The following is a 14,755-nucleotide window of genomic DNA, read 5'->3' on the forward strand; positions in this document are numbered from 1 at the left end:
GGAATGCAATGTTGAATCTTGCTCCTGCACATTTCACCCAACTACAGGCCTGGAAATGCATAACGGTTCATAGGTTTGGTGGAGTTACTGGCCAGAGTCTGCATGACAGCCCAAGCATTGCCACCACCATTTTCTGGCTGACTCTAAGGAGACCCTAAAACCAACTTGATAAAAAGGCTGACAATACTTAAACTGTAAAGTTTATAAAACACAAGATATAACTGATATGTCATAACTGTTCCACAGCTGGGATTATGTCCTGGTATTGCATTAAAAAGTCAGAGACTATGGGGCATTGTTTCACTACAGGAACATTTGTGGGAAGGATCTTACAACATTCATAATTCTACTCAAAGGCAACACAAAAAACGTGTTGCCTTCTATATGAAGAATTGTTACTCATTTGTGATCAAAGTGACTGACATCATTCAATCTCCTGAGCCAGAGAATCCACTAGGGTAGTTCTAAACATAGAGTACATTCTTAGCATGACACCCAAGAGGAAATGCCTGTATTTCATAAACATGTTGGAACATACTGTGGGAGAAATCTTATCGAACATGATGTTCAGGCTAAAACTCAACCTGTGGAGGTGTAAGTAAAACTGAAAAACATTATCCCATTCTTGCTAAATTTAACAGATTAAGGGCCTGATTCCAACTTTGGAGGACGGTGTTAAACCGTCCCAAAAGCGACGGATATACCACCTACCGTATTACGAGTTCCATAGGATATAATGGACTCGTAATACGGTAGGTGGTATATCCGCCACTTTTGGGCCGGTTTAACACCGTCCTCCAAAGTTGGAATCAGGCCCTAAATGTTCACTTTTATTTAAATATGCACTTTCCACTAACAAATCCCAACTGGTTCTTTTTTATAAGCACATGATTTCGTGCCTAATTTGTCTGCTAACATCATAGTGAAAAATGTTGTGTCAAATGTTCAATATGCCAAATTTTCTTTCTGAAGCTTTGGGGTAAATAAAAAGGCTAACAAACACAAAATGATATCTACTGAAGGGGAGTACATTAAATTGCTTGGTACAGAATATCTATGTAGGATGTGAATTGTTTATATAAGGCAGTTGTGAAGTCATCACAGCCACAATACTTATCTGGCTCCTCTCATTGCCCCTCTGTATGGCTGTATTAGATTTTTTACATTTTCCCCCAACTTCCCAGGAGTTGCTTATTCTTACCAACTTGTATGAGGAACTCAGAAATTACCGTAAAAGTAATCAATGCAACAATATACTCAACACAATTAGAACATTTTGGAATTCAAGAACCTGACACTTACTGTTTGTTGAATAAAGTCTACATCTGTGTAACATACTTGTGGTTAGTCAGATGCTCTGCAGATATTATGGGAATCTATGGAAAACAAATATTTGGAAAATGAGATCCTGATATATATATATATATATATATATATATATATACATCTATATATATATAAACTGTAAATATCTACAATTTGACAATGTTGTGAACACAAATCACTATAGTTGCATTGTTTATCAACTACCACCAATTAAGTATGAAATACAAAGAAAAGAAGCAAAGGAACAATAATTACAGTTGGCAACTCTAAATGGGTGTTATAAGCAATTTACAAAGTAAAGGGCTAGCCGTTCCATTAGTTCATGCACACAAATAATTAGGGAGATGCGCTCTTTGTTGGCCTACACATCATTATTTTTTCATTAATTTTTTTTCAAGTAGCTCAACATATCAAATTGACTCTAAATCCACACCTTTCTGTTTTACTGTGAAAATAGAGAAAACATAGAAGATTAGAACGGATATCTATTCTTAATATAAGAAAACATGTCTCAAACAATGGGCAATTATTTTGGTATGTATGTTCTCCTCTATATAGCATTTATTAATTCTCGCAGAATGCTTTACTTTTGTTTTACCCTCAGAAGTTTATCCATGGGGTTAACCAGGCTGGGGATCCTTATTTTAGCTACTTGTACCTGTAGCCACCTAGCTAGTAGATTGTCTACATTATTTACCTTCCATTAGATTTTTTTGTTTCAAAGCATGGCTTTAACTTTCTTTGGCAATGGTGTTTAGTTGAACTCTATGGGAGGTCACCTTCCTGGGATCCTGAAAGAAGTTGGATGTTTTAAAGCTGATCCTTAAATACTCGAGTTATGTTTCTGGTTTTACTCTTGTCAGGTTCCAACTCTGTACCGATATGGATCTGCCTATTAAGACAGCTTCATAGACATTCTAAATTGTGATTTCATGTACTTCATTATTATGCGTTTCTTAATGCCATATTTATGTAACATATACCTTCAATGTGTATTGATGTAGAGCTAAGAAAAGCAAATGTAAACTTACCTTCAGAAGATTGAGCTATTCAATAGTTCTGCTACAATACGTTTGTAGCACAATATCTCATACTCTGATATAATACTGTAATGGCTACCCATACATTTCTCTGTTGTGTGTCTATATCTACCTCACATTGCAGACCCGCCCTATCAAATATTTAAAAAGATCAGATTTACATGATTGGGGGGGAGTTACATACTTATTAATAATTTATTAAACAATGTCTTCCTTTATGCATTACTCAGGACAAGTTGTGGTCAAAATTAATACAATTAAATTCCAAAAATGTAATTAAATGTTTCAAAACCAAATAACTGGTACATAAATAGCTAAATTCATAAATGCTAGGAGCAATGTCTTATCTGGTCACTGTTTAGATTATTAAATTCTGTAAATTTTTGTTACATCAATTTTACCAGATGTTAAGGGAAAGAAGAGCAATATCTGCACTGTGAAGCTCTGTAATCGTACCTTTGAAAATTAATTACAAAAGCCAGTCTATAGCTGAATAAATAACATAACAGGAAGGTTTTTATAGCACTGATTACACATTTCAGAATTTCTCACCAATGCAGTGTTTATATTGCTGACTGAAATACGTGATATAGACGGTTAGTGGTGAGAAATAAAAATGGAATTATGTGAATGAACTATGATTACTAGATTGTATTATCATCTAAAATTAATACTATAGGTCAACTGATGAACTTAGAGTAGTTTGTGAACACAATACTAAAATGGATCAATCAACTCAAATATCAGAACTAAAGGTTTTTCAGTGAATTTCTGATTTGTATTAATGTTTTTAAACTTAAGTTCAAATGTTATAAACAAGATAGCTTTAACTTTACTGTAATCATTATTTTTTCAGTGATTTCTGGGGTGTATAATCATATATCACATCCAAGAGTTCCCTGAGCCCAGAATGCCATGGCTTATGGGACTGGTCTTCAGGGTTTGCAAACAAGCAGACAGTACCATCTTTGCGAACACTTGCAGATCCTTTGTTGGACCTTCTGCAAGATATGCGGACCAAGTGCAGGGATGACAAACAATGATCCAAGACCCTCTTGCCTTGGGTTCAGAGAATCTGGGGCTGCTCCAAGACATTGGAGAGCAAGCTGGGGGGACATCAACCCAGTTCTGAGGTCCACAAACTGTGCTGCAAAATCTGCATTCATTAAAACATGTGACTTAAAGAGGATCTGTTTTGTCAATGGGGCCAGGGAATAAAAACCTAAACCCTTCTTGGCTTTTACAAAGTTTATTGAAGGACTTGGTATCAAGTCCCTGAGCCATGTAATGGTTGCCACACAATGTTTGACCAGTCAATCAGGGAGATGCAGGTCAGCAGACCAATGTTGATTTATGGACTTTGAGAAAAATCTTCCTCATCGAGTCAGATCTGAATATGTACAAAAATTCAGGTACGCAGTTATCCGCAGACTAACAGTCCGGCTATCTCTATCTTTTTAGTTATTACAAACTCCTCCCCTCAAAGACTAAATAAATGCTAATTTCTTTAAAACTACTCAACGGGTTTACACTAAACAAAGGCACTTCCTTAAACAAAGTTTTACTTTCGTACCAAGGTTGCTGTAATTCTGTTCAGCAGTTTCTTCTGTATGAAAGAACAGAGACTCCTAATTTAAAATCACAAATGGCAATTTTTACCACACCCTTTTTGGCAACCCCACCTGACACTTCTGCACTAAACTTGCCATGATTTTTTAATATTCCATATTTATACAAATTGCATTTTATATGCATGATGAAATGTTTTGTTTTGGAAATATTTTCCCATAATACACACCATAAAAATACACATGATTAAGAAATCTATCCTACTTTCTTTAGACCTTCTGACTCACAGTCTGACAGCACGTCAGTGGAGCACACCGTAGAACACCAGCCTAGCCTGTTTTAAACTGTTAATCCCTTCAGATTGATCACTTTCATCTTCTGAATTAATTATGTTGTGTTTTATTGTAAAGGCTACCTCGCAGAATCATCTTCATGGTGCTGTAAAAGTGCATAATGCATCAGTGAAGGAAGTGTTTGTCTCTTCTGTGGACTACAGACACAGTTCACAGTTCAGACTCCTGAACTAAACTTTGACTTCTTAACAATGTTCTTCCTAACCTATATACAAAATCTAGTTTACTTTGCCTCTTGAATGACTCTATTATACTCCAGCATGTACTGGAAATACATAATGTGTGCTTGTTCAAAGACCCATCAGTTGCCTGTGTCAATTTGTTAATTTTAAATGTTGTATGTGTCAATATCAGTCCCAGTCTCAGTTGTCTATTGCAGACTCAGGGTCAGGCAGGGCATTTGTACAGAGCACAGACAGATCTTATGAATTTTGAAGAATATGAGCTCAGATGTTGCCCCTCCCCAGATATTGCTAACACCCAAAGTATTTTTATGCAGCAGAGCACATGCTGGAGATTAGGACCCAGACCTTGACTAGCTGAACCACATCCAGGCAAAGACACTCAGGCGGTCATTCTGACCGCGGCGGGCGACGGTCGCCGCCCGCCATGCGGTCACCGCCAAATGGCCGCTCCGTGGTCAGGAGACCGTGGATGCCATTCTGGCTTTCCCGCTGGGCCGGCGGGCGACCGCCAAAAAGCCGCCCGCCGGCCCAGCGGGAAAGACCCTGCAACAAGGAAGCCGGCTCCGAATGGAGCCGGCGGAGTTGCAGGGGTGCGACGGGTCGCGATTTTCACTGTCTGCAAAGCAGACAGTGAAAATCTTTATGGGGCCCTGTTAGGGGGCCCCTGCACTGCCCATGCCAGTGGCATGGGCAGTGCAGGGGCCCCTAGGGGCCCCACGACACCCGTTCCCGCCATCCTGGTTCTGGCGGTGAAAACCGCCAGAAACAGGCTGGCGGGAAGGAGGTCGGAATCCCCATGGCGGCGCTGCTTGGGATTCCCTGGGCCAGGGGAAAACCGGCGGGAAACCGCCGGTTCCCCTTTTCTGACCGCGGCTTTACCGCCACGGTCAGAATAGCCCGGGAAGCACCGCCAGCCTGTTGGCGGTGCTTCCGCTGCCCTCCGCCCTGGCGGTCAGAGACTGCCAGGGTTGGAATAAGGGCCTCAATCTGTTGATTTGCAACATGTCCTTGGACGACATATTTTCTGGAGAAATTCTTGATACCTGGCATATGAATGCATATCTGTTTATTCCAACATTATGTTAGTGACACTACAGAAGTTGATCAAATAAGGTGGCAATTACCTACAAGAAGGAGTAAACCATGAGAGATACCCTAATAGTGCAGATTGCTTTCCAGTGCGAAAATCTGTCAAATGCCATCCCATTTTTTAAAAGAAAAAGAAAACCTACTACTCAAGTGACAATAACAATTATTGCAGTATAATGTACAATTATCAGGTAATCAGTTGAATAATGCCAACCCTCAAGCAGACAGACCCTCTAACCCTGCCTCAAGCTGCGTCTTCCCTCACTCTTCGGTCTCCCAGGTTATTCACTCATCCACCTTACTGTGCTGTTCCGTCTTACCCCACAGCACCCCTCCTTGCACAAACCAATTGCCCCTTGATTTTCCCAATCTGCATACAGTGTAGCATTGTTTTGTGCTAGGTGCATGTTATAAAATGCAGATACAAGCCTACTTATAACATGCATGTTTGACTGACTAACTTACTCAGCACAGCGCCTCCATTTCCTCTGCCCATACAAGGAATAGCCCAGAGGGATGTAGGGTATGCAACTGAGCAAAGCCTGCAGCTTACTTTTACAAGACGATATAAAAGCCTTGAACTAAGACTGGTAAGATATCCACATACCTATGGTTTTTGCATCTCTTGGGATTGCATTTGTCTGTATTGTTATTACTAAATGAGAGAGTCATGACAAAATCTTTTTCTCCATCTTTCAACCTCTTTTATCCTGTTTAGTCTTATTGATGCCCCCTCTCTTCCTCTCACCCTCTCCAACTTATTTTCTATCTTATATATGTTTCAGTTAATGTTACTAGGGTGCAGAAAAGGCTGGACCAATTACAAGCTTGCCCTTATAACTCTGAGGCTTCAGGTTTGCTCCCAATAATTTATTGTATGTTAATATGTGTTCTTCAACAGGTCAAATTCTGTTTAAGGGCCTGATGTAGAATTTAGTGGACAGAAAGTTATTGTTTCACAAATGTGTTAGATACCCCATATCTCACACCTTACACTTGTAATAATGAAGAAGGGAAAGCCATCACAATTGTAATAGAGTACACGCCTGCCATACTCTAAATAAGGTCCTTATTTTGATCCCTTTGAGTCTTATGACTTGCTAGTCTGTGTTTGTGCCCCACTTTCTGAGACTGATCTATGCACTAAAATGTGTTTACCTTTCTTCTGCAGTAATCTATTATGTTATTCATAAATAGAGTTTGTTTCTCTAATCCATTAGCCCCCATTTATTACCCAGCTGATCATAGCTGTTCAACCTGCTACGCAGCCAGTTGTTTTCACCATTTTCCCATACAACTGAAAGCCTATTTGTATATTCACAATGTCTATTTAATTTGTTATCTGTCACCTCTTGTACAAATAAGGAGAGTAATACCACATGTTTTAAAAGGCAAAGAGTGGGCTTATACAGAGTTTGGTGGATAAGGCGGAGTACCCTATCTGCCAAAATGTTAGTTGGGTGGACTATCATCTTTGAACCAGCAGTGCCACTACCAGCTCTGTACACTGAAACCTTGGACCGTAGGCCTGACTCAGTTGTGGCTGTCAGTGTAAATGCCTCAGGCAATCCGTTTTATTTATAGTAGATGGTCCAACACACATTTTATCCTGATGTGAACCAGCAAGAGAAGAGTGGTGGTCCCGAAAAGAAAGAGTATACAAAAAATAAACAAACAGCAACAAAGCCTGGCATTGGCTTTTATCCTTTTGCCAATGTTTGTTTTGAATCTGTTAAGGTTTTTATAAAAGCCTATTGCTGGAGACCTAATGCTGTAAGGGTCTGTCACAGATGGTGGTGCCATTTGGTAAAGTTCCAAACCTTTTTTAACTTTCAAAAAGAAAACATCAAAGTGAGTTTTTACTTTCTGAAAATAAACAAAACACTGTCACCTTGGATATTGAGGTAATCTCCTTTAGCAAGGGGCTTTTTTAGATTTTTAATGTGCCCTACAACTAGAATTTTCCTGATGGTGACGGGCAGTACATATGGCTATGTGTCTGCCAATCTTAATTAGGTGTTCAGCATATAGCCAATTATAGCCTTCCGGAGTGAGGGATGTCAGAGATGTTTAGGCATGGTGGAGACAAAGTAGTCTCCACCACTGCCACAACTATGGTCTGCCTCGATCTAAATTCGGGGGAGGGGGGTCACCATTATATCAACGGTAAGGATACTCTGTTGCCATTGCTACAAAGTATGCCTACAACCAATATATAATGCAGGCCCCAAGTGCCCAAACTCTTTTAACATCAAAAACCTTGTCCTTGTCCAGACCACAAAGTGCGGGTATCTCTAGTGCCGATTTGGAGTGCTGTTTAGGGCCAATGTTTTCTTTCTACTGACTACCATAGCTACTTTTCTCTTTGGAGCACCTCCAACAACAACTGTAATTTATATTTAAATCTATCTACTGCACTTTTCTAGTAAAAAATTATCACAGAGTTGACCTACACCCTGCTATTTCTATCTTGCTTTTGAAGCCATGATAGATGTGCTTGATGCGCTAATCTGCAGAAGTCCATGTCAAAATTCGGTAACCAACACTCAGTCAGTTAGAAAGACTTATAGCTGTAGTTCATGCATAGATTTAACAGAATGTTTTTTTCCCCATGTTTAACTTGGCCCTTTGATCATAACCCCACAATAATACTATAGTCCTGAAAATAAAGCTATAGATATCATATTAGTACAGAAGTAAATCAATTTAATTTACAGCCACATTTATTTTCTCAGTAAATAATTGGATTAACTATTTATTTTTTTCCCACACCACTTTCAAGCAACTACTCAGTCATACAGCTGTTTTTTCATTATTTCAATTTTATATTTATAGTATCTGAACTGTTATTTAATTTCAGATGTTCTCAATCAGCTGATGTGCTAATTTTACTGGGCCTGCTATGTCAATATCTTCCCAATTTGTTTTTATGCATTGGTGGACAGCTGTACATACCTATTTTTCATTTACATATATTGAGTGTTTTGGGATATATACTTGGGATAAGCACTGCTTTGCTTTTAGCCCCATACTTTTAAACAAACAATTCAGCAAACGTTATGCAATCACACTACATTTAAAAAAAAAAAATAGTGATTAATAATGTAAATAAACAACAAAATAAATTTGATTCGCTCTAGTATTTACTCTTTTTCTACCATTAGGTGGTGGCTACATGAGAACTGTTGGACATGAATTTATGACTTCGCCAGTAAAGGTCCAAGTATTAAAATGCAAAGGGGTGAAACATTAAAACCTAGCACCAACTAAGCATTACACATACAACAAAATTCTACTGCCTTTGATACATGCTGGGTTAGCTTTACCTGTTACCCCTAAAGTGCTCCACCTTTATAAACTAGCCCACTTTTCACCCTAAAACTGTTATGCCAGGTTTCCTACACCAGTATCTTCGTGAGCTAAGTAGGTATCACCCATAAGCCAAAGCCAGTACTTAGATTGTGGATGTACGGTAGGAGTCACTTCCCACAGTAAGTATATTTACAGTTTACAATAAATGCCACTGATGAATATTAAAGGTCCTAAAAGGTTAACATTAGCTCTATTTTCTCATGAAATAATTGCAGTCTGCAGCCTACAAATGCTTTATAATCTAACTTAACTAATAAACCTGGAAACTTAGAAGCTAGTAATGAAATAGCTCGACTTAGATCTCTAAAACTGGAATTTGTAGTGAGTAAACCAGCAGAGGTTTTTGCTTACAACCCAATATATGCCTAATTCTCCTGATTTTGTTGGAGAATACACCAATAAGAGCTCATCCCGTCTATTAAACTACGAATTCCAACAAGCTTTTAAATGTGTTACCTTTTAAAGAGGAACTATGCTTACCTCTGTACAAACTGCATGTGCTAGAAGAGTCTAGAGTTAACTAAATTTTGCTTTATAGGGTTTGCCAGGACATGACAAAGTGACATTTCTGTCTGATAAGAAAAATGATTGTACTGATCATAACTTGTTGTGTGCAAAGCTGTTTTGTAAAATACCTCACTATTCACTCTCACAGAGTGTATGTAAACAGAGGTGTGCATGCTAATGGTTGTGTGGCAAGTGTCGTTCGAAAGTGAAGTAGGTCAACAGACACCGAATTAATTTAATAGTAAATTAGTGAATTGTAAAAAAAAAAACGCTGTTGAAATATTAGGTGGCATCATGATGGGGGCCGGCTCTGGCTTCTGTTAAACTTTAAAAATAATACTGCTTTGCAGGACAAGTTCATTTTGTAATGAAGCAGCCACTGCTGTTAGTGACTAATTCATATCAAAATTATTTCCACAAAAGCATGTCTAAGCTCTAAAATTCACAAACATTACCATAAAAGAGGCTACCTGTAGGCCTTTGAAGTTTAACAGAATAGTATTTTTGGAAAGTTAACTTAGCAGAATAAGAATGAAAGTGGATAGGGCATGGAAGCATGATACCACAAACACTAAAATAAAGCATGAATTTGGCTCTTACTAACCAAAAATGGCGACTGGTGTATACTAACAGTCAAAAAAAAGACAAACGATGAATCAATTGATGTTGCGTGACTTGAAAAATAAGGCAACTACCAGGTAAGTGATAATGAATATCACACATGTGTAGATGCTGGCCAGCAGCATTTTAGGGGTCAAGTTTGAACAGAAAATTAGTCCCTTCAGGGCCCGTTTGACAAAAGGCATCTTTTTTGATCATATTTTGACTAGATAATGGTAGTCATGATTACTTTGGCTTATAACTGGCTACAATGAATTGCAATTCAACATCGAACGATCAAATTCTTCGGAGGCTGCCCTCAGGTGATCAGCTCAATGGGGCAGATATTTACATTTTTCCAAGAAGGTAGGGCGATATTAGCTCCCACCCTTCCAGCCTCTGGGAAGGCCCGCTTTACCTCTTGTGTATACTGTCTGTCAACATACTATATATAAACCGCTTGGAGATGTCTACCTAACAAATCATGTACTTTTTCAGTATTTGGACGTTTTTCTAAGGGATACAGTATTTGACACTGAATAATAGTAAGCACCTACAAGAGACAAGTGTATATCAAAACAAATACCTTTATATATGATCGATTTACTGTATACAGACCTTTGTATCGCTTTTTTTCCTTTCCGTTAGAAAAACTCAGAGAGCTGAGTAAGTGTTCACAGAATCACAAACTTTACAACCATCTACTGAAAACATCATAAAATGTCCATGACATTGCCTGAATTTAGAATGCATGTGAAGGTCAACAAGCATTAACATTGAAAATCTTGTGCAAATTAAATTAGAGTGATTTTCTTTCGAAACAAAGCTGTAACTTCGCAAACCTGATTGGCTGTGGCTGTTGCAGCGAAGGGGACACTTGTGGCAGTTGTTGCTGCTGCAGACACACTTGCTGGGGTAGCACCGTGCACCATGGGAACTTTCATAGGGAAAATCACAAATGCAGACATACAGAAGAGTGTAGCATTATGGGAGCCATGACAACACGTGGCAGAATAATTCAGCAATGAGTTTGTAAAAGCGGTAGGCCACATTCGAAGACATCATCACCAACGAGTGACATGCAATCACAGTGCAAAGCAGGACAGCATCCCAGGGAGAAGGCGGAGGAAATTGAAAGAGAAAAAAGGGGAAATGCTGGTTACCATCAAGTAAATCATCACAAACACTCCTAATTAATGCAATACATACATCATTTACATTTTAGTCTAGTATTTACATATATAAAAGATTAACTAAATGTAAAATAGTGGTTGCAATATAGTGTAACTAATTCACGAGATTCAAATAGTTATACAATCTTAACATTGTAAAAAATATTTTTTTAAGAAATGTTCTTGACATTAAAACTCACAGTCCAATCAAAATCCATCTATGTTTGTGAAAGTGACAGTATTAAAAAAATATTAAACCCAATAAATAAACATAGCATCTCTTTTATCCTTCTAATATTTAAATTGGTAGTATAAAATGAGATTTAATTATTGTATAATCTGCTTTTGTTTAAATTAAATGCAATGTAACCTACTAATGGATTTTGACAGTGTGCAAGTACTTTTATAGGAAAAAAATCTAAAGAAACAAAGCTTGCACCTACCAACACTTGTAGCGGGTGTCATGCACAATATTGAGCCTGCCCATCATGCATTGCAACAGGAAGGTGGATTTGAAAGGGAAAAGAATTAAAACAACCCATCACACGTGTAATTAGGAAATTTGTTTGCACAAGAAAGAAAAATTGTTATTATGGGAACAGTGGCATGTAACTAAGCAAAATTCAATCAAACCATTGCACAGTGAGAAATTAGAAGAAGCAGTAAGTGAAGAGAAAGCGCATTTAACTGTGCGAAGGCAGAGACCACTTTCGTTTAATCACCTTTGTTTAACACACAATATTCATATAACAAAAAGCGACTAAAAGGGTAAATCTTAATAACAGCAGACAATGTATACCTTATCCATTTCAAATTGATCAATAAATACAGTTTGTAATTTAACTCAGGAGAATATCTACCTAATCAAACTACCCAAATTATCCTTATATCCGTGTAAGGCTGACACATTGACATCAAAACATTTAGCCATTGCAATAGGTACTTACAGTCTTACACAGAATAGAAATGACAGAACTGTGATGTTAATTTATTTTTTATATTATGTATGTGTCTAGAAATATATCTCTCTGTGTCTCTCTCTCTCTCTCTCTATATATATATATATATATATATATATATATATATATATATATATATATAGAGAGAGAGAGAGAGAGAGAGAGATAATATAAATATAAATGTATATATAAATGTATACATAGTCTCACTGGGTCCCCACCCAAACGGGAGCAGTGTGCGTTGTCGGTATGAGAACCAAAGCAAAGCAGGTTTCCCTTTGGCCAGGAAAGATGTGCACTCAAAATTGCCAGTCAAATGTTTATTAACTCGTAAACACCATGGGAAAAGTGCTCGGGAAGCACAGACAACACCCAACATGTTTTGGCGATTGGATCGCATTGGTCACAGGTAGATAGATGTTTGCCGCCCCCTTACAGAGTTCTAAAGGTTTGTGAAACTGACAATCAGAACTGCAATGAACAGAAAAAACGTGCTAGTACATGGTTAGTATGGCACAGTCTGGCAGACATGTTGTAGCACAGTAGCGACCAATATACAAACTGTACAAATTACGCAGAGGGATAAGCATTACATAATATGGTTAAATATAAACAAAGTACTAAAGAAAACATGTCAGTTAACCTGTTAGGTGCGGGCGTCGGCCACTGGCCGACGCCCACACACCCTCCCTGGTGCGGGTCACGACCAGTGGCCGACACCAGGAAGGGTATCAATATCAAGGGGATTTTTTATTTTTTTTAAACCCCCCCCGGGAGACACGGAAGCTTCCGTGTCTCCCCCCGCCCCTTTGTGACGTCAGCGCGCCTCGCGGCGCGCTGACGTTGCAAAGGTGTTTTCCCCATCAAAGCAGGAAGCAGCCTTGCGGCCGCTTCCTGCTTTGATGGGGAAAACGGCCTTTCTCACGTTCGGGAAGGCCTCGTAAGAAAGGGGGAGAGTCTCCCCTTTCTTACGAGGCCTTCTCAAAGTGTTTCCTGGCCCCCGATCGCAGCACAGCTGCGATCGGGGGCCAGGAAACACCACTAGACGCCAGGGATTTCACTTTGGGGGGGCGGCCCCCTCGGAAAACGGGCCGCCCCCCCCCCGGGGGCATAATTAATAAAAAAAAAAAAGGTAGGTGCCCCCCAGGGGATTGTTTTTTTTTGCCCTGTGGGGGCAATTTTTTTTTTTAGATGTTGTAGGGTTTCCCTGGGGGCCATTTTGGCCCCCAAGGAAACCATACAACAACTAAAAAAAATAGATCTATATATAGATCTATATTTATATATCTATGTAGATAGATATATCTATGTACATGGATATATATATATATATATAGAGGTAGATCTATATATACCAAAGAGATTTATAAAGTGTGCTACTCACCTGTGAGGGTCTCAAGGCGCTTGGGGGGGGCGGGGGGAGGGAAAGGGGCTGGGAGGTTCACTGTTCGAAAAGCCAGGTTTTGAGGCCCTTCCTGAAAAGAAGTAGGTTTTGGGTCTTGCGAAGGTGGGTTGTGAGGGCGTTCCAGGTTTTGGGTGCAAGGTAGGAGAAGGATCTGCCCCCGGTGGTGGTGTGTTTGATGCGGGGGACAGAGGCGAGAGAGAGGTCAGCTGAGCGGACGTTTCGTGTGGGGGTGTGGAAGGTGACTCTCGTTGAGGTAGGCAGGGCCTGTGTTGTGGAGTGATTTGTGTGCGAGGATGAGGATCTTGAAGGTGATCCTTTTGTCAATGGGGAGCCAGTGGAGGGATTTGAGGTGTGGAGAGATGTGTTCGTGTCGGCGGAGGTCGAGGATGAGTCATGCTGCTGAGTTCTAGATGCGTGTAGTTTGCGCTTGAGTTTTAGAGTGGTGCCGGCGTAGAGGGCGTTTCCGTAATCAAGCCTGCTGCTGATGTGTGCGTGAGTGACAGTTTTTCTGGTCTCTGTGGGGATCCATTTGAATGTTTTTCAGTATACGGAGTGTGTTGAAGCATTAGGAGGTGAGAGCGTTGATTTGTTGGGTCATCGAGAGGGAGGAGTCTAGGATGATGCTGAGGTTGCGTGCGTGGTTGGCGGGGGTGGGTGCAGGGCCTAGCGTGGTGGGCCACCATGAGGGGTCCCAGGTGTTTTTGTGTGGGCCAAAGAGGATTATTTCGGTTTTGCTTGAGTTGAGTTTCAGGTGATTGGCTGTCATATATATATCACTTTTGTCAATATGTGTGTGGTTTCCCTGGGGGGGAAAAGGGTCCGACTTGTCTAGTGGCAGTTTTAGTGCCATAAAGAAGCGCAGAAGGTTTATATGCCTACTGCAAAGAGCAAATCTGTATTTTATGTAAATAGCTGAGTACATTAGCAAAGTATATGGAGAGATGAAGGGCACTTTTGCTGGGTGGTAATGAGGGAATCCGAGGAGGAGGGAGTGGGAGCACCAATAATGATTGTTGGACTGGGCGCAGAAGGTGCTAAAGACTGTGACGAATGGTATGTGACAAGGTGTTTTTTGAGTGTCTTGAAAGTACGTGCTGATTGAGGGAAGAAGCGCAGGTAAGGTGGCCTCTACTGTTGCACGTATCTCACACACCATCGATTTTGTGACTGTCTACGTA

At 39.7% G+C, this 14,755-nt stretch overlaps 1 protein-coding gene across 10 annotated transcripts in view; it reads right to left on the reverse strand.

Moving 5' to 3' along the window:
* MBNL1 (muscleblind like splicing regulator 1) overlaps positions 1 to 14,755 on the reverse strand; it is a 340,513-nt gene that overhangs the window by 15,236 nt on the left and 310,522 nt on the right. For 5 of the 10 annotated variants that reach the window (XM_069213324.1, XM_069213326.1, XM_069213331.1 and 2 more), the window contains 3 exons: positions 11,657 to 11,692; positions 10,884 to 10,978; positions 1,303 to 1,376 (listed from right to left, as the gene is read on the reverse strand). In XM_069213324.1, coding sequence (XP_069069425.1) covers positions 1,320 to 1,376; positions 10,884 to 10,978; positions 11,657 to 11,692 — 188 coding nt within the window. In that variant the 3' untranslated portion in view covers positions 1,303 to 1,319. The remainder of the gene's footprint in view (positions 1 to 1,302; positions 1,377 to 10,883; positions 10,979 to 11,656; positions 11,693 to 14,755) is intronic. The other 5 variants (XM_069213334.1, XM_069213332.1, XM_069213330.1 and 2 more) reach the window with 2 other exon arrangements.

The sequence above is a fragment of the Pleurodeles waltl genome, chromosome 11 (assembly GCF_031143425.1).
Source record: "Pleurodeles waltl isolate 20211129_DDA chromosome 11, aPleWal1.hap1.20221129, whole genome shotgun sequence".
NCBI lineage: Eukaryota > Metazoa > Chordata > Amphibia > Caudata > Salamandridae > Pleurodeles > Pleurodeles waltl.